The sequence below is a fragment of the Panthera onca genome, chromosome A1 (assembly GCF_046562875.1).
Source record: "Panthera onca isolate mPanOnc1 chromosome A1, mPanOnc1 haplotype 2, whole genome shotgun sequence".
NCBI lineage: Eukaryota > Metazoa > Chordata > Mammalia > Carnivora > Felidae > Panthera > Panthera onca.
The window spans coordinates 96,436,805-96,457,958 of record NC_138339.1 but is presented as its reverse complement, the minus strand read 5'-3'; the positions used below and the strand labels follow the sequence as shown (position 1 = coordinate 96,457,958).

Here is a 21,154-nt window from a genome sequence, read left to right as displayed (position 1 = left end):
CAGAATCCGAAGCAGTCTCCAGGCTCTCAGCTGTGGGCACAGAGCCTGATGTGGGGCTTGAACTCGCAGACCATGAGATCATGACCTGAGCTGAAGTCAGACGCTTAACTGACTGAGCCACCCAGGTGCCCAGGAGTAACCACTCCTATGCTCCAGGGCATGTTAACACTTGCAAAATCTATACCTAGAGAATATGTAATTAAGTAATGCGTTACCCCTTTATAATTCCTAAAATAGCTTCTATAAACTACTGAAGTACTCTGGAGATTCGTTAATGCCAAACAGATAAGCAAAGGCAAGATAATTTTTATTTTTACATGATGGTTCATCAGAAGAAGAGTTTGATTTAGGGTTGTTTTTATGAGACTTTGGCTAAAGGATGCTATTTGTATAAATGAAACTTTCTTCCTCTCGCAGGTGCTTTGTTTCCTAATAATGTCAATCTTTTTGTTCAATTCAAACATGCATAAAGTCCTCTTAGTAACGTTCCAAAATCTGTTTGCTATTTAATGTGCCATACGGCATACTTAAAAATGGGTGTATCTGTCACCTTTCCCATCAATAGAAAAGGAGTGAGACATAGATTAGTTAGATGTGAACACTAGCAACATAACAACGCCCATAAATGTTTTGATAATGTGTTGACTAGAAAGTGTCTTTGCAGTTCTAAGAAGCTTTCCTGGCTCAAGGGAAGAAAGCGCCCATCATTCACCATCTCATTCTTGAACATTCTTTCCTAAGCTGTAGACACGGACTTCTACACATCAGTAGCGTACTTTGAAGCATGCTGGTCGTTTGCTCTTCATGGCTGACACCAATCCTGGAACAATTCCTCTGAGGCCTCTCTCAGTATATGGTCCCGTCTCCAGCAGCTGGTGGTTTTAGTGTGGCTCTTTTGAGTCAAGGTGTTCACCTACCAACTGGCTGATGGGCCGGCCATTGGGAACTGAAAGCTTCAGAATCTGGTCTTTCTCTCAGGGCCACTCCTCTTCTCAGGAGCTCTGGTTACCCCAAGGCTTCTCTTTCATCTTCTTTTCTTCATCTTTTCAACTTCAGCTTTCAGTCCTAATCATTTTATTTGGATGTTTCACACTTGAAACTCCCATGGGATAAAGTCTGGTTAATTTGGTCCATCTTTTCATGGCCACATTGTGTTAATTGGTCATTAACACATCAGCCTGTGCATTGGCTGATGCCAAACCTGGCACCTAGGCCAGGCCCACTGGCTAGGTTGGTGTGGGAGTGCCAGGGTGACTTAATAGCACCCAACATACCACAAAAGAAAGAGCACAACTTCTTAAGGAAATCAGGAAATACATTTCTTTTATACCATGAGGATTTCTTTTCTTTTTTAATGTTTATTTTTTATTTTCTTTTTATGCTTTTATTAATTTTTGAGAGAAAGAGAGACAGAGCATGAGCAGGGGAGGGACAGAGAGAGGGAGACACAGAATACAAAGCAGGATCCAGGCTCTGAGCTGTCAGCACAGAGCCTGATGCAGGGTTCGACCTCAACAAACTGTGAGATCATGACCTGAGCCAAAATCGGATGCTTAACCAACAGAGCATCAGGCGCCCCAATGTTTATTTATTTTTGAGAGAGACAGAGAGAGAGAAAGAGAGACAGGGCACGAGCAGGGGATGGGCAGAGAGAGAGGGATACACAGAATCCAAAGCAAACTCCAGGCTCAGACGCACAGCACAGCAAAGAGCCCGAAGTGGGGCTCAAACCCATGAATCATGAGATCATGACCTGCCCTAAAGTCAGATGCTTAACTGATTGAGCCACCCAAGTGCTCCTGGGCAGGATTTCTTTAAACATGTAATATTCATCTAAATTTTCTATGCTTTTTATTGATCTGCTTTAGTGTTATATTAGTAGGACATGAATTCAATGTTGTGCTTTCATCATTAATTAATGCATTAAAAAAACTCCTGGAATTGTCTATTTTGCAGAGAAGAAATTCAGAGATGGTAAATAAGTACCTTAATGGTTACAGGGCTACAGACAGACAGAGAATGAGAAGTGGAATCTCCCAGGTAAAGGGTTTAGCCAGCACCTAATATCCAAACTGAGAGAGTGGATCTGGAGGGTTTTTTTAAATTGAGGAATAATTGGTTCATACAATTAGTTTCAGGTGTGCAAATAATGATTCGCTATTTATATACCCTGTGAAATATCCCCACCAGTTGAGCTACCATCCACCACCGTACAAAGTTACATTTTTTTCTTGTGATAAGAACTCTTAAGAGGTAGTCTCTGAGCCACTTTAAGATATGCCATGCTATATTAACACTATTCACCATGATCTCCATTACATCCCCAAGGCTTATTTATAGCTGGAAGTTTGTACCTCTTGACCCCCTTCATCCATTTTGCCCCCCACCAACACCTCTTCACTGTGGCAACCCCCAATTTGTTCTCTGTATCTGAGTTTTATAATGTTTGTTCATTTTGTTTCTTAGATTCTGCATAGAAGTGAAATTATATGGTACGGTAGTTCTATTTTTACTTTCTTGAGGAACCTCCATACTGTTTTCCATAGTGACTGCACCAAGATAATATTCTTGATAATTAGGAAGTTATCAAGATTATCAAATTTTGTTACCAAGAAAATTTCCCTCTTTTCTCATATAAAATAAAGATACATGGAAGGGAAATTAATGGTCTGCTGGAATTCTAATATATGATTGCTTTAATGAAACATTTTAAATGTATGTACGCTTGGCATCTTTGCAACACTTACAAGTTAAGAAATTATTTTATAATCTGTTCTAATTACAGAATTTTACGTCTCACATCCAACTTTAATACCCAGGAAAAGCTCAATAAACGTTTAACAAATGTGTGTGTAACAAATTTTAAGTGATAAGTTACCTTTTACAAAAAAAAAGGTTGATTTGTTCAGTCCACTGAATTTAATTTCAAAAAATTTATGAGGGAATTATGTCTAAATGGATTTTTTTCTTGCTGTACATAGTGCTAAGGGCCATCCTGTCATCTCTTTAGCTCTTGTTTGACCTGCTTTGTCAGATGCTTCGTGAAATGATATTCAGAACGGCACATGTGATGTCAACTTGCATTAATTCTTTCCCAAAGAGAGGTGTTCAGTATTCAAACTGTGTTTTTACTGGCACAATCTATGTTTCAGCTTCATTTCAAAAGGTCTTCAAGCAATGCTTCCTTTGGAAGCCTGTTCTTTTTGCAACTACTCTTTTAAAACAACCTTTGGAAGGACAATAATGATGTCCCATAATACTGCTTTCAGGGAATGCATTAGGAAAATAAGTGTTTCAGAGAGTTGAATAACAATTTATGTATCAATATTAAATTTTACTGTTTTCATTGTAATACATTATAAAAATTAAAACTATCCCTTATTCAACTACTGTTTCCTAATGAAACACATCAATGAATAGTATTGCATTTGTTTTTATGTAGAACAATTAGTTTGTTGTCAGGTAACAAGAACCATATGCATATGCTCTTACAATTATATAATTTCCTCTAATTCAGTTATAATAGTGATTGTATATTCGCAAACACCTAAATGTTTTCCTGAATTTCATAAACAATATAGGGTAATAAAAACATTCATTTCAAATACCTTCATTTGAAAGAACAAAGTACATCACTAATCCATTTTTCTTCCTTGTTTAGAACAGAATTGTTATTTTATTAAGATGAGAAATCTAGATTTTGATGATTTTGAATGAATTATTCAAATTACTCATTTGAATGAACCCATGAATTATTGGTTTCTTGTATTCCCCCCCAAAACTCAGTTATGATTTTTGGTAGTCATAGAGCAAGCATAATTCAATTGCCTGCTGAGGGTCTTTTTCAAATTTTGTCCTTTCCATTTTTCTTCCGAAGCCGGTTTCTGGCTGGTTCTGTCAATACCAAGGGTTCCTGTATGACAGTTGCTGGATAATTTGTGCCTAACAGTTCAACTTCCACCTGTTGTCCTACTTTACTTAGCTCAACAGGCACATAGGCAAACGCCAGACTCTTCTGGATGCTGTAACTGTAGCTTCCAGACGTCGTGTTGCCAACCACCTGAAAAACAAGACCCAGCCATCCTCAGCAGCTTGGCCACAGCCATGTGCTCCTCCTCTCCAGACTGAACTCTGAAAAAATAGGTTTGCCTTACAATCTGAAAGTTTTAGGGAATACTGTTTATGGGGCTAACAGCGGGCAGAAAATATTCTTGTAAGTGAATTCAGGCTTACAAATTATGAAAAATAATTCTCAAAATACATCATCAACAGTACTCTCACACTTCTCACTTTTAGGTAAGAACACCTGGTTTTTTTGAGTAGCTGGCACTATTTTGCTCAGTTTGGTGGCAAGAGATCTGATGGGAGGAAGACTCAAATATTTTTGCTTTAAATTTGAAAAGCATTATCTTCCAACCAGCATGGCAATAATAGATACAAGGGAAAATTCCTAATAATCCAAATGTAAATTTACTCAAGTGTTCCTCTTGTGGTTTAGGATACGGCCTGCCAAAATAGTGGTGAAATAAACTATTGATACATCAGTAGTCAATGTGAAGCGAACTTTCTCTATGAATATATAGCATTTAGCGATTCCTGGCGATGGCGAGGCCCTTAAATTAATGTCAACTTTGCCCTCTCTAGATCTACCAGGTACAAAACATTTTGCTGGGCATTCTAGAAAATGACTGAGGTCTGGTTCCTACCCTCACGAGCTTCTAGCCTAGCTGAGAAATTAACACAGAGATGCGGGAAAATATAACCAGGAAGCCAAGAAAGTCAACATAATTAAGCCAGGATTTGTTCTACATTTTGAAGGTGGGTGGAATTAGTAGGTATATAAGGGGGACGAAACTTTGCAGGATGAGTGGAGACATGGAATTAGGCATGAGCAATCAAAATTAGGGAGGATGAAATGGAATAAACTGGGATGGTAAACCAGAGAAAAGCACTGAGCAAACAAACAAAACCTAGGAGATGAAAACAAAGCCTTTATGCAGCAAAAAAAAAAAAAAAAAAAAAATCTCATCAGGCTTGTTACAAAGATAAGAAAATGAGTGGAAACTAGATCTGAAGGAAAAGATGAAAGAGAAACAGTAGAATGCAAAAAAAAAAAAAAAAAAAGCAATACAACAACATCAGGTTAAAACACCACATTTGAAAAAATGTAAAAGGAAGACAACAAAAGCAAAATATGATAAATAGCCCTACTCAAAATGGCTTCTCCTGGCTACACAGCGTTGCACTAATCCTTACAGCCTCCCTGTTTCACACAGTGGGCTGCTTGTAGCTGGTGCTGAAAAATATTCATGGACATGAATCGGCCAGTGATCTTTCAGCTGCCTCAGCAAAGAGTCCACTACAATCAACAGTCTTATTATAGCATTTCTAGTCTTTGAGATGCTGACACATTTATGACAGTAAGTACAGACTCCTAGCTCTGTGGTCCCAGTTTGTAATTATCTCACTGAACCCCCAAATCAGAAACCTCTCCGTATCATTTCTGAGCTTATTATGGGGAGAACTGGTTGATTAAAAAACAAACAAACATGAAAGCATTCATTAGTAAAAGCTGTTTCTCTGGCAGGTTATTAACTGCCAAGGTATTGCTGAGAGAACACATATGCTTTAAAATGGTTTTTCTCTTTTAGATCATAGTTAAGTAATGTAAGGCAGAGCTTTGGGTCAGGAAGGTTGGAGTTTTAATCACAGCTCCTTGAAAGACTTTCTTGGTAATCTTGGCTTCACTTCCTAGTCTGTAAGCCTGAGGTTTGTGTTTGGAGCCCTGGAGAGGTGACCTGATTTGCTTGGGCATTTTAAGAATATAAGAAGAGGTCAGACCAAGTCTCTTGGCCAAAGCCCCTAACTCAATGGGTCAAAACCCCACCATCCCTCTTCAGAGATTCCCCAGGCCTTCCCATCTCTTAAAATCCCAGCAGTGATTCATCTTGCAATTATGCCTGCATGAGTAACGTAAAGAAATAGTGTATTTATTGCAAGAGTGCTATTTTTTTTTAAATATTTATTGAATGCATTGCTTTCTGCTAGATTACTTTCATTTCCCCTTTCATTTCTCTCTAATTCAATGCCGAGTAACCCGAGTATTTCCCAAGTCTGGCCTTTCCTTTTATCTCATTACGAAATCTCTAAGGAAAGGTTTTCCCTAGCAACAGTTTTATATCCTTCTACCTTAAAATATTCCAGATTCAATTAAATCTATTTCTTCTCTTTGCTCAGTGAATCACAAGAACAACCTGTGCCCACCTTCTGCCTAGTAGATTTTCATATTCTTTGTTAATCACAGGCTCTCCTTTTACCAATATAAGCAATCCTCATTTGTGTTCAGCCTTGTCTCATTCCTCCCTTTGTGAGAATTAAAGGCACCTCTGGCTTAGGGGAGGTAACATGGTAGATGGCCTTTGAAAGAGAGAACATAATTTAAGTTGGATGATACATGGTGTTTCTTTGGCTGTCTCTGTGTGTTTTTGTTTATAAATAATAAAAAAAAGACAGCTTTCTCAACTCTCCAAACTTCATTTCTACCACACATCTTTAAAACTTCCCAGCAAAGCTGCTTTTATAACAGAAGCCCTTTGCATGCCCACTCTTTTTCAAAAATTAAACCTTATTTAAAATCCTGATCTCTCCTTCCATCACTGCCCATCTCTCAATTGGACTTTACTTTTCCCCAGGGCACTCATCACTCTCAGATGTGCCATTTTATTTCATTTAGTATGTTCGTTGTCTACTCTCTCTCCCCTGGGACGTAAGACCCATGGAGGCAGAGATGCTTGCCTGTTTTATGCACTGCCGCATCCCCACTGCCTAGAAAATATTTGCAAGAATAGAATACCAAATACCAAAGGCAGTACAAGTCTCAACAAAGTCAGGAAGCAAGAACAAAAAGTATGTCATCTCATTCCAGAGTATAAAGAGGATCCAGGAGATTCATCTGCAGGATGAGACGATCACCCTACTGAGCAACAAAGAACAGACAAGTGGATATCAGGAAATTCAAGGGATATTTGATTTATAAAGCCAACTACAACTGGATTAACAGCTCTGTAAGCAGATGGCATATGGGAAGAAAGATGAAGAATATAGGATGTAAACTCAGTGCACAGAAACAGCAAAGGAAGTAAAATTCAAAAAGGAACTGGGGTTTCCAGGTCCCCCATTCCCAGCTTTGAGATATAGTTGGCGTGTAATGTTGTGTAAGTTTAAGGTACAAGTTTCCAGGCTTTTTAACTTGAATTTGCGTGTCAAGACTCACACCATGTTTATCAGGGTTGGTTTGGGGTTGCATACAGAACACAATGGCATAATCTGCAACCTACGGCCAAAACGGAAAGCCAGCGCAAGGGTGGGCGTGGACCATATTAGAAAGCTGGATGAAAATAGAGTGAGAACAGGAAAAACAGAAGATGGGGTGGGGGAAACTTGACACGGCTCATTTTCTAGGATGAGAAAATGGAAGTCCAGAGAGGCTAAGATCAGGTCAAGCAGCTAGTTAATGGCAGAGGTGTGTATCAGTTGAAAGTTGCAGGTGAATGTGAAGTTGGAGGAAATGCTTATTAAGAAAAGAGGTCTCAGGGCACCTGAGTGGCTCAATAGGTTAAGCATCTGACTCTTGATTTCAACTCAGTTCATGGTCTCTTGGTTTGTGTGATTGAGCTCCGTGTGGAGCTCTGCACTAACAACACAGAGCCTGCTTGGGATTCTCTCTCTCCCTCCCTCTCTGCCCCTCTCCCCGCTCTCTCAAAATAAATAAACTTAAAAAAAAAAAAAATCTGAACCAGAGATTTAGAACCAAAAGAAGGGGGGAGACAGTGAGGTAAGAATGGTTGAAACAGGTAAACAACCTTAGAACAATTAAAGGTGAAGAGGTTCTTAAGAAAGAACTTGAAATCTGAAAAAAAAAAAAAAAAATCTTTGGCTTCATTGTGTCTAATAACATCCACCCGCTTTGGGATGTACAAGAACTGTGGGTCTATGGTTAAGTGCTGAAGAGAATACTGTGGGACAGCAGAGACAGAGACAAGAGCAAATTGGCCTACTCAGCATGGCTTAGGAGAAAGGGTAAGCAATTCAAAGTCCGCCTATACACAGATCAGAAATCAGCTCTGTCAGTCACTATGCAACCTCAAGCAAGTTAGTTGGGATCTGAACCCCAAAGTCTAAACTCTAAATTGAGATAATCATACCCATCTAGGAGGGGTGTTATAAAATTAGAGTAGTACACAAAAAATATCCAGCACATAGTAGAAACTCTGCAGATGTTAGTTCTACATCAAATGAACCCATGCCTCAGTCCAAATGGCCATTGGCTGAGGGCCAATTGATCCCAAAGGCTGAGATTTTATGCCAATGGCTCTCCTCACTTCCAGGGCTCTTTTTGTCACTGAAGAGAAGAAGAAAATGGAAACAAGTATCAAGTAGGCTGCAGTGCTTGAGAAAAAACCCAGGCACCAAATCTCTGAATCTTTGGGTATGGACCAACCAAGCAGATCTTGTTCAATATGGAGCAGCTGTTTGGATGAGCTCTGAAGGCCCTGTGCTTACCCCGTGGTCTAAGCAGAGTCCCACATCTGCCTGCTAACACCGGCCAGAACACAGCAAAATCTTAAACCAAACTGGGTTTTACAAATAGTTGTAAAAAGTCAAAGAAATGAAGTTCAATTGGTAAGTTATCTGGTTTTACTGGATGCTGATAGAATAAAACCTAACATGCCCAAATGGGAAGAAGGCACATTTACTCTTTCTGAAGAACTAAATGGTTTCTACCGCTCGCTTTACTTTCCAAGGCTCTACTCGCTGTTGTCATGGATATTTTCATTTGGATTTTTTTTTCTTCTGATGTGCTCAGGTTAGAATTACCTCTTTCTCAAAGATGTCTTAGAAGCTAAACCATCATGCCAAATTCTTTACAAAATTCATCTCTTGCATTCACAGATATGGATGTGGAGTGAGCATGTAGATCATTTTACCCTCTAACTCGTACCTTCCTCATTGCCCATTGAATTTTAAGCCCTTGGTTTTATTTTCTTTAATCAAAGCATAGAGAATTTTATGTTTTTTAAAATGAGTAGCATTTCATTTTCCTTTCAGTTAAATGATTTCTGCTTCTTGAATGACAGCTCAGAAATCAAAGTGTATGACCCAACCAAAAGATAGGTAAATAGCAAACAAAAACCAAAAAACAAAATCCTAAAAGGAAATAGAGACAAGGAGAGTTTCTGGTACAGAAAAGCTGCAGTGGCCCCTAGCCACAAGGTCCTCAGCACTCACCTTGCCATCATACCAGATGCTTTCATTTCCCTCCGGATCAACATCGTCCGTTGCCAAGGTGAGGCAGACCAGTCTCCGTTTCAGCCCCTTGGCTTTAATCTGTTTCAGTGCTTGCTTTCCTATGAAGTCTGCTGGCTGCAGGAATCCAAGATAATGATGATGAATGAATGCTCAGACACTGTGACAAGGTTAGAGATGCAAGCATTTAAATTTGTCTTTGCGATTTTCTCGCCAATTACACATCAAATAAAAATACAGATTGGATCAAACGTCTAGACAAATATTTCTTAGTCCTCAAATGACAGTATCAGCCAGCTTTTCCTTCAGATAGGTTAGACTGAAGGGTAATAACTTGTGATAACAATTTTACCAGAACCACCTAGGCAGAAAAACATAAGGCATGATATTGCAATGGTGGATTATGAAAGCGACCCTTGTATCTAATGGTTCTGGACAGCAGTACTGGCTGGTGGTGAGCAAAGCACTACTCAATTTCCACCTACAGTAGGACACTTACAAGAAGGAAATTCATGTTTTTGATGCGTGATGTCAGAACAACCCCAAAACGCTGCACATTTCTTTCTTTCTCAGAATAATGGTTCAAGAAATTTACCAACTGTTGAGTCGTACTCGGTTCATTCAGAAATGTATTGAGCCCATACTATGTGTGAGACATGCTTACCCCTGTGTGGATTATAAAAGTAGATAGAGAATAAGCTCTTTGATCAAAAGTCTAACACAATGCTTTTCAAGCTTGTTTTTCCTCCTTCGATGCAACACATGACAGATGACATTCCTATTCCTAATATGTTCCCCTGGTCACACTCAGAGTTATTCCTAATGCAACGCAAGTGACAGTGACATGGCTATAGGGATAACCTCCAGTCCATTCACACACCTCACAACAAACAGGTTAGTGATGACTCTTCAGTGGAGACACTTAGCTAATAAAGGAGGCACAATTCTACCTACCCAGAATGCCAGGGATACTAGGTAAGACTGAAAAGCTAGCCAGAGGCCAAGAGCAGTGTCAGTGGAAGGAGGGAAAGCTGACCCAGGAGGGGTGTGGATTAAGGTTTCTACTTGAGGGAGCCCCAAATCATCTCTTATCTTACCAGGGGAAGGGGGTATCTGTGATACACAAATCACATCTCTATGAAGGAGATTTAATTAGAGATTATAATGTGAGAGGGGAAATTCTCAAGAGTTCCCATATACAGACTAACCATTCTCTGAAAGAAGAAAGCAAACAATTTTAATTTCCTCATTGGCCAAAGAAGAAAGGAAATAATATCTCATGCCAAAAATGTCCTCCGCCATCAACATTTAGGATTTACACAGCTCTTTCTGCACACAAAACATTTAGGATTGGGTGCACTGAATCCCCTTAACTGCTCAGTGAAACAGTGGGAGGGGTTCTCACATACCCTCTGCCTGATGACCACCCCCCCAGTTTACTCCTTTACTGGTTCAGATCTTCTAGGCTAAGCCCACAATGAAGTATGCTTTCTATAGATATTGCAAGTTTAAATTGCTGACCTTCACAGGAAACTGAAAGTTTCCATTGTCAGTTTCCACTGGCCAAGGTTAAAATAATTGCAAAATGAAAGTCCGATTACCTTCCCCAGTGTGATCCAGATGGTGAGAACCAACTATAAAGCTTTATTATGAAGCCAGATAAAAATTCAAAGACAGCTGGACCCGATGTTATTTAAGTCCAGACTGGTGGGGAAAAAACAAAACCACCAACCCACAGAAAAAGCCTGATTCATTTGAATTCATATGTAAGAGAAATTCCTGGTAACAAGTAATAACAAACTGTAACAGCCCTCCAATCCATCTTAAGGGTTAAGTGGCTTCAAGTTTATGCACCCCATGCTTGCTGATTTAAGTCCCGTAGTCTGTAGCCAAACTAATCTGCTTCCCTTGAGATCTGCAGACCATAGGCCTTTAGGAGTGAAGAACCAGACTTTCCCGGAAGAGAAGGACTAACCACATTTGCAAAAAGCCACTGCTCATGCTAGCACATCTATTTGAGGTCATGTTCACACACAACTAACCACCTGGGCACCCACTTCCACTGCAGGGAGCCCACTCACCCCCGTCCATGTCCCTCGCCTTCCCCTCTAAGACCCTCTGCTTTTGCCAAGACAGGGAAGGTGGTCTTTGGGACTTCGGTTCACTGTCTTCCCAGGTTCCCAGCTTCCTGAATAAAGCAACTTTTCCTTTCCCACCATCCCTGTCTCTCCATTATTGATTTTTGAGTGGCAAGCAGCCACTCAGGGGTGCTGAATTCAGAACTGGTTCTGTCCGGTAACAAAAACCATAGTTCATTATACTTAAAACATGTCTATCTAAATAGAGAAAGAACTTCAACAAATTTTTACGATCGTTTTCAAAGACAACTTGCTATCATGGAAAAATAGTGACAAGGGTGCTTTTAATTTTTCCTATTTTTATTTGCATTTACTTTTTTAATGTTTATTTTTTAAAGAGAAAGAGAGCCAGAGGGTGAGCAGGGGAGGGGCAGAAAAAGAGAGGGAGAAACATAAGCCAAAGCAAGCCTAACGTGGGGCTTGAACGCACGAGCTATGAGATCATGACCTGAGCCCAAGTAGGACGCTTAAACAACTGAGCCACTGAGGTGCCTCTCTTACTTTTATTTTTTAAAGTTTTTTTGTTTGTTTGTTTGTTTGTTTGTTTGTTTGTTTAAAGAGAAGGAAAGACAATGAGTCGGGGAGGGGCAGAGAAAGGGAGAGAGAGACTCCAAAGCCGGCTCCATGCTGTCAGCACAGAGCCCGATGTAGGGCTCAAACCCATGAACCATGAGATCATGACCTGAGCCAAAACCAAGAGTCAGACACTTAACTGACTGAGCCACCCTGGTGCCCCAACAAGGGGTGCTATTTAGAGTTCTTGTCTATATAGCAATCAATATAAAATGGGGAAAAAAGTCTCACACTTTGTGTAGAGAAGCATTTTACAACAACACTGAGAGGCAAATGGGCTATTTTGTATGATTTGTGGAGTGCCATGAGATCATACTTTCCTATAATGGAATCTGGATCTTTCCCATTAGAGATTCATTTAGATCTTGAAGGTTTTGGGTCTTCCTGCATCCATATTAAGAGAATTTTCCTTCAATTATTTACTCAACTGTTGCTATCCCCCTGCTGTGTTCAGACACTGCGTCAGGCAGAAGGCATACAGAGATAAATAGATATGTTCTTGTAGTTTCTAGGAGGTCCCTGAGGAGATGTCATTCCTTCTCTCCACATCACAACATGCCCAGTCCTGAACTACTTAAGCCAGTATCTGCTACACCTTTGGAGTGGCTGTGGTGAAAGATGGCCATGACCAAAGCTTTCAGAAATGAGTCCCCCCAGGACAAACAAGCTTGACCATGATGCACTCAAGTTCCCCCTTACACCAAGTCAGCCATGAAGAAAACAGAAGGCAACAACACACTTGTGTTCATTGTGGATTCAAGGCCAATAAGCACCAGATCAAACAGGCTGTGAAGAAGCTCTATGACACTGACATGGCCAAGATCAACACCTTGATCAGGGCTGATGGAGAGAAGAAGGCATATGTTCGACTGGCTCCTGACTATGATGTTTTGGATGTTGCAAACAAAATTGGGATCATCTATACTGTGTCCAGCTGCCTAAATATAAATATAAATTTTTTCACATTATAAAAAAAGGGTCCCATGGGGCACCTGGGTGGCTCAGTCAGTTGGGCGTCCGACTTCGGCTCAGGTCATGATCTCATGGTCCGTGAGTTCCAGCCCCGCGTCGGGCTCTGTGCTGACAGCTCAGAGCCTGGAGCCTGCTTCAGATTCTGTGTCTCCTTCTCTCTCTGCCCCTCCCCAACTTGTGCTCTGTGTCTCTATGCCTCTCAAAAAATAAATAAATGTAGAAAAAAAATTTTTGTTAAACCATAAAAATTAAAAAAAGGGTCCCTTTGTGATGCTAGACGAGATCTCCTGAGGCATGTGCTGAGGGGTGGGAGGAAAAAGGTGTGCTAGAAGGGGCCTAACTCCACCTTCACCAAAATCACAATTTAACCAAAGTCTAAGAGGGAACATAAGGTATCAGCTCATCACAAGAAATAGGAAAAGCAGGGAAGGGGCCTCAGAAAACTTTCTTTAAAAGAGAAAAATAAATTCAGTGAAAATAAATATTCAATACTATTTACAATTTATTAGGCACTTGCTATGTGCCAGACACTATGCTGAATGACCTCATTTAATCCTCATGACATTCCTATGAGATAAAGAATTTTATCCCCTGTTTATGAGAGAGAAAGGCCCAACAAAGTTAAGGGTCTTTCCTGAGGCTCAGTTACATGGCCACACAAGACTTCACTTTTAGATTTTATCCATGTATTTTTTATTTTTATTTATTTATTAATTTTTTTTTTAACGTTTTATTTATTTTTGAGACAGAGACAGAGCATGAACGGGGGAGGGGCAGAGAGAGAGGGAGACACAGAATCGGAAGCAGGCTCCAGGCTCTGAGCCATCAGCCCAGAGCCCGATGCGGGGCTCGAACTCACGGACCGCGGGATCGTGACCTGAGCCGAAGTCTGATGCTTAACTGACTGAGCCACCCAGGCGCCCCTCCATGTATTTTTTAAAGTGACTATACCTAGAGTCTATCATTGGAAGGTCTAGGATATGTAAATCCTCTAAAGAATGTTTTTTTTAAATTATTTCTGGGTACTCTGAACCTGTTTTGAAGGATGTTCACTACACAGTATTTTTGAACTACCAAGGAGGATTTGAAAACACTGTCAAGGTTACTATTAATGAAATCTGACATCTGTATCTGTATATCCTTACATCAGGAACTGATCTGGTCAGCAATATTGTCCTCAGATATGAATGAAAATACTGTAATGGTGAGGCGTCTGGGTGGTTCAGTCAGTTAAGCATCCAGCTCTTGATTTCCGCTCAGGTCATGACCTCACAGTTTGTGGGATGGAGCCCCACGTCAGGCTCTGTACTGACAGCAACAGAGCCTGCTTGGGATTCTCTCTCTCCCTCTCTCTCTCTGCCTCTCCCCCATGAGCACATGCTGTTTTTCTAAAAATAAATAAATAAGCAAGCAAACATTTTTTAAAAATTAAAAAAAAAAAGAAAATACTCTAACAACAACAAAAACCTAATTAAAAGTAAGGCACACACAGTTAAAACACAGATAAAAGGTAACACCTCTCCCTGGAGACAATTCTCTTTTCCCAAGCTAACCTTGTGCCTGACGCAGAAAGATTTAAAATAGGGCAGTGGCATTTCATTCTCCTTTACTTGGCTTTTCTTCCAAGATTGTAGATTTTATACATGAGAGAAGAAAATATGTCTGAAGATAAATGCTATGATTAAAATTGGTGCTATCAGGATGACCTGAGAACAAAATATATTTAGTGAATCACTGCCAACTTAATTATATAAACAGCTGTTAATATCTTTGAGAAACACAAATTTCTGGGGGCACTGAGAATATAGCTCAAAAAGAGTCTTCGCTTATGTTTCTTAATCTACCAACTTTACGAAAGGGTAAAAGCAATTAAAATAGCTATTTGTAATATATACTAAATATAACATCCACAAAGATGATAACATTAAGATTTTAAGTGAAATAAAATTATTCATCTTATTAGCTCTACTAAAAGCACTTGCATTACCTCAAAGCATATGGAAATGAAATAAATTAAACCAGTATAGTTTTGGTTGTGATTCTTAGGTGAATGCACAGTTGGCCGAGATGTAGCTAAATCTGAATTTAACACAAGCAGTGCTAAGAAGGCTCTGATATGGAGAGTCAGGGTAGAAAATTCAAGGAAGTCATCGTTTTCATTTAACTGTCCCAAATCCTTGAAACCTACATATCTAAAGTCTCCGAAGACTAAATACAATAATTGGGGTAACATCCTGGGTCCCAAGAAAGCTCCCCTTAGAAACCAGGGGCAGCACTAGTGGGAAAATCATGTTCTTGCTTTGACAGCGATGGAGAGGGTTGCAGAGAGAACAGTTAGTCAACTGTCAATGTAAGTGGCCGAGTGGAGATGGAAATCCAGGTGACAGATTTCTGCCACTTGTCCCCCAGTACTTTCTAGAAATGTTTCTTATTTTAAATGGGGCTCAGGGACCATCATTTAAACACAGTCCCGATAGGACTCCCTCTCAGGGCATGTGGCCATTACTAACTGACCGTTTATGTAAATCTTAACTTTCTTCCATCAGGTGGTGAATATCAGGTACATCTATGCTTGTCTCACAGTCCAACCGATAAAACTGTATACGGGTGCATTCATCTAGGGGATGAATCAGCTGACCCACCACCCCATCAAGACAGAGTAGACTATCATTCCTTTCACCTTCTCATCATTAGAATCACAGTTTTTAAGCAGACAGAAAACATAAGGGTCTTTCCTGGGGTGATGAATGTACCAAACCTTGAACCCAAGCTTCTCAACTCTTGACTCTTTTTCCACTATGCAGAGCTTGGTAACATTCCGTGTATGTTTATAATGACTACAATTTCACTATCTCTTTATTAGCAAAATGTTAGGTTATTAGTTTAGAAACTTACATCTGTTATTATTGGCTCCTACCTACACAGTTTTCATTCTTTGCCCTTGGCAACATAAAACAAAGTAGCATTTTCTTTTCTTTTTCTTTCTTTCTTTCTTTTTTTTTGAGACAGAGAGCACGCACACGTGAGTGAGCTGGGGAGAGACAGAGGGAAAGAGAGAGACAGAACCCCAAGCAGGCTCTGAGCTGTCAGGGCAGAGTTCGACGTGGGGCTCTATCCCACACACACCACCCTGGGATCATGACCTGAGCTGAAATCAAGAGTCCGATGCTCAACTGACTCAACCACCCAGGCCCCCCTCATCTAGCATTTTCTCAACAAAAGTACTAATCAGTTAAGTATTCTTTCTCGAAAAAAGTATTTACTATAACTAGAAAAGCAACTCTCTTAACTAAAAGAAAGCTGGGGATAAACAGAAACCTAGAGAAAATATTTAAAATATTTTAAGAATTAGGTTACAGTTAGCATTCAAACCAAACTAAATTTTTCAAAACTGAAATAGCCCCCATTACATTTATGTTAGGACTTTTACTAGATTCCATTTTAACAAGAATATTTACATTTCTATTTTTTTAAGTTTATTTATTTTGAGAGAGAGAGAGAAAAAAACGCACTCAAGTTGGGGTGGGGGGGCAAAGAGAGAGAGCAGAAGAGAGAGAATCCCAAGCAGGTTCTACACTGTCAGTACAGAGCCCAATGCAGGGCTCGATTCCACAAACCATAGATCATGACCTGACCCAAAATTAAGAGTTGGCCACTTAGGCAACTGAGACACCTAGGTGCCCCCAATATTTACTTTTCAGTTTTGGAGTCCAATAATCGAAAGGACAGACATGGAATGCAAAAGACCTGTGACTTTGGCAGATGTACTTTTATGTTTAACTGCATTACTACTAATCACGATATAGACTTTTCATGATAGTTTTCATCTTTAGACTCAAGCGAAGAACAATTACCCATCTGGTATTTCACATTTAGCACTCGAGCCTAAATGAAAAGTAAATAATTATTAAATACAACAAGAAACACATGAATAAATGAGTCCTCAATAGGGACACAAGATCTTTCTTGCTGGGGTCTTTAAAAAAATGGAAAGGCTTTTCTCTACAGCTGTTTTTCCCTAGATACTTTTATATTCACTTCACTAAGATGGAACAAACTAACATTTATTGAGACACCACATGTTTTTTACTCCTCTCATAAACAAATGAGGTCGCTATTTTCTTCATTTTACAGATACGAAAACTGAAGTGTTGTTAGGTTAAGCAACTTGTTTACTTTCAGAGCAAGTGGCAGAGCCATAACTCAAACCCTTCACCAAATACTCAGGTCCTACTAATGACCAGACACAGCACTAGCCTAAGGATTCTCCAGCTGTCCTGGAGAAGCTCACAGACTAGCTGAAGCAGCTGACATTATGGGATATACCAAGTATCACTACAGAGCTAAGTACAGCATGCTATAGAGCACGGGTTCCCAGGGGTGCCTGGGTGGCTCAGTCCGTTAAGTGTCCGACTTCAGCTTAGGTCATGATCTCCCAGCTCGTGAGTTCGAGCCCCGCGTCAGGCTCTGTGCTGACACCTCAGAGCCTGGAGCCTGCTTCAGATTCTGTGTCTCCCTCTCGCTCTGCCCGCCCCCCCCCCCGCCCCGACTCACACGCTGTCTCTCTCTCTCTCTCTCTCTCAAAATAAATAAACATTTAAAAAAAGAAGAGGAAGAAGAAGAGGGGATTCACAACACTCCCCTGGCTTTCATTACCACCCATACATGAACAATTCAAATCCATACTTTCAGAGCAGAGGTCCCCAAACACATGTGCAGCTGTCGGTTGGCTGTCCCACAGCCCCTCAACCCCACCAGTCCTTCCAGCCTCCCAATTACACCCTTTGTGTTTCCCCATTCGTGATCAGTATCCTAAATCCTCTTCTCCACTCCCTTCACATAGTGTCCCTCACATGGTCTCCATCCTACCTTCTTCCTATCACTCACACCTCTTTCTTCTCCATCCTATGTCCAATGCCTTAGTTGAAGCCCTCAACATCACTCCACTGCATTTCTTCAGTAATTGGGAAATGTTCTCCCAGTCACCAGGCTAGTTCCTTTTTAGTCTATTTTCCGTCATCTGTGGGTCATTCCTTACACAAAATTGTTCAGTGGCTCCCCAGTGTCTCCAGGATTCACTCCAAATTCCTTAGCCTGGCAGATGAGACCTTTCATGACGAGGTCTCAGTACTTCTCCAGCATCAGCTCTTGACACTAGTTTCAACAGCAAATTACTTGCTGGGCACCTGCTATATGCCACCCCTGAGCTGGGTGTTAGGAATAAAAAAGTAAACAAAATGTATTTTGTCCTGTCAGAACTTGTACTCAAGAAGCTTACATTCCATTCAAAAGAAAAAGGAAAAAAAATAATTGTAAGGTGTGATACATCCTAGAAAGATACTGCAGGTGCAAACTGTATTTTAAAAATGATCAATAGGGGCATCTGGTGGCTCAGTTGGTTAAGCAACTGACTTTGGCTCAGGTTGTGATCACACAGTCTGTGGGTTCAAGCCCCGGGTCGGGCTCTGTGCTGACAGCTCGGAGCCTGGAACCTGATTTGGATTCTGTGTCCCTCTCTCTCTGCCCCTCCCCCACTTGCATTCTGTCTCTCTGTCTCTCAAAAATTAACGTTAAAAATATTTTTTTAATTTAAAAATTATCAAATGAGGGACACCTGGGCGGCTCAGTTGGTTAAACAGCCAACTTCAGCTCAGGTCATGGTCTCACAGTTCGTGAGTTCAAGTCCTACGTCAGGCTCTGTGCTGAAAGCTCGGAGCCTGAAACCTGCTTCAGATTCTGTGTCTCCCTCTCTCTCTCTGCTCCTTCCCAGCTCATGCTCTATCTCAAAAACAAAATAAATATTAAAAAAATAACAATATCAAGTGAAATCCAACAATATAGAAAAAGATAACCCATCATTACTGAGTGGATTTTGCCACTAAAATGAAAAGTTGAGTTAACATTTTAATATTAGTAAATGTCCTTCATTATACGACAAAGCAAAAAAGAAAAACCATATGTTTATCTCAGTAGATGTAGCAAAGGCATTTGCCAAAATCTGATATCCTGATTAAAAACAAAACTTTTAGCACTCAGAATAGATAGGAATGTCCTTAACTTGATAAAGAGCATCCATGAAAAACATACAACTAACATCACACTTAATACTCGATGCTTTCCACCTAAGATCAGGAACAAGCAACAATTCTATTTAACTCTGTTGAAAGTTCAGCCAGTGGAGGAACTAGTCACTGTGGTAATGCAAGAAAAATAAATAAATAAATAAATAAATAAATAATAAAAGGCATCTAAATTAGAAAAGACAAACTATTTGCATACAACATGATTGTCCATGGAATCTACAAAAAGTTCAAAAAAGTACTAGAACTACTGAGTTTAGCAAAGTTGCAAATTACAAGATCAATACATAAATACCAGCTGTTTTCTATATACTAGCAGTAAAATGAAAATCAAAAATACCATTTAAACATTATCAATATGAAATACTTAAGGATAAATCTACAAAAAGATATGCAAAATCTGCAAATTACAAAATATTTTTGAAATTAAAGGTGACCTAAGTAAATGGAGGGATATGTGTTTTTCATGAGCGCGAGACTTGAATTGACCTATAGATGCAACACAATTCCCATGTTTTTATAAATTCTAAAATTCATGGAAATTCAAAGGACCTATAATAGCTAAAATGACTGAAAAAGAGCACAGTTGCAAGGCTACCACAACCTGATTTAAGCCACAGTTATCAATACAGCACAGGAATCAAGAAAGACATATAAGTCAATAGAGTCCAAAAAAAGAGTCCAGAAAGAGACTTCAACATTTATAGACAACTTATTTTTGACAAGGGTACACAGGTGATACAGTCCAGAATGTGCAGCCTTTCCAATGAATGGTAATGGAAACAAATCCGTGGGTATATGCGCACACATAAACTTTAATTCATACCTGGCACTAGATATAAATATTAACTAAAAATAAATAATAGGCCTAAATGTAAAAGGTTGATAAGACCTCTAGGAGGAAACAGCAAAAAAATCTTTACGACTTTGGGTTAGGCAAAGATTTCTTAATACGACACCAAAAGCATCATCGGTAAGAACAAGTTGATAAGGACTTTAAATATTAAAAAATTTAAAAATTCTGCCCTTGGGGTGCCTGGGTGGCTCAGGCAATTAAGCATTTGATTCTTGGTTTCAGTGCAGGTGATGATCTCACAGTTCATGGGTTGAAGCCCTACATTGGGTTCAGTGCTGATAGCATGGGGCCTATTTGGAATTCTCTCTCCCTCTCTTTCTCTCTGCCCCTACACCGCTCATACTCACTCTCTCTCTTTCAAAATAAATAAACCTTAACTAATGGCACCTTTAAAAAAATAAAATAAATAAAACTTCTCTTTGAAAGACACTATCAGATGTATTGGATGAAAAGAGGACAGAGTGGGAAAAAATATTTGCAGAGCATGTATCTAATAAAGGACTTGTACCTAGGATACACTAGGAACTTTCAAAAACAAAAAAACCAAAAACAACCCCATTAAAAATGAGTAAAAGGGGCGCCTGGGTGGCTCAGTCAGTTAAGCATCCAGCTTCAGCTCAGGTCATGATCTCGTGGTTTGTGAGGTCGAGCCCCGCATCAGGCTCTGTACTGACAGTTCAGAGCCTGGAACCTGCTTTCTGTCCCTCTCCCACTTGTTTGTTCCTTCGTTCTCTCTCTCTCAAAAATAAATAAACATTAAAAAAACATTTTTTTAAATTAGTAACAGAGGGGCACCTGGGTTACTCAGCACCCAACTCTTCATTTCAGCTCAGACTATGATCTCACAGTTTTTAAGTTCAAGCCCCACATCAGGCCCTTGGTGGCAGTGCAGAGCCTGTTTGGGATTCACTCTCTCTCCCTCTCTCTGCCCCTCCCCTTCTCACTCTCACTATAAATAAACTTAAAAAAAAAGGAGTAAACGAGGGGTGCCTGGGTGGCTCAGTCAGTTAAGCATCCCCCTCTTGATTTTGGCTCAGGTCATGATCCCAGGGTCGTGGGATCCAGCCCAGAGTCACCCCAGAGTCATGCTCAGTGCGGAGTCTGCTTAAGATTCTCTCTCTCCCTCTGACCCTCTCCCTGACTCGCTTGTGCATACTCGCTCTTCCTTCATAAATGAAGAGATAGGAATGGTGGACAGACAAATAAAAAGATTTTCAACATCAAGTCAC

General features: G+C 40.0%; 1 protein-coding gene across 2 annotated transcripts in view; it reads right to left on the bottom strand.

The window, feature by feature from the left end:
* Window positions 1–291: 291 nt before the first annotated feature.
* Window positions 292–21,154, bottom strand: part of DMGDH (dimethylglycine dehydrogenase) — a 71,276-nt gene continuing 50,413 nt past the window's right edge. For both annotated transcript variants that reach the window (XM_060635477.3, XM_060635478.3), the window contains exons 15-16: window positions 9,289–9,423; window positions 292–4,060 (exon numbers count right to left, since the gene is read on the bottom strand). In XM_060635477.3, coding sequence (XP_060491460.2) covers window positions 3,845–4,060; window positions 9,289–9,423 — 351 coding nt within the window. In that variant the 3' untranslated portion in view covers window positions 292–3,844. The remainder of the gene's footprint in view (window positions 4,061–9,288; window positions 9,424–21,154) is intronic.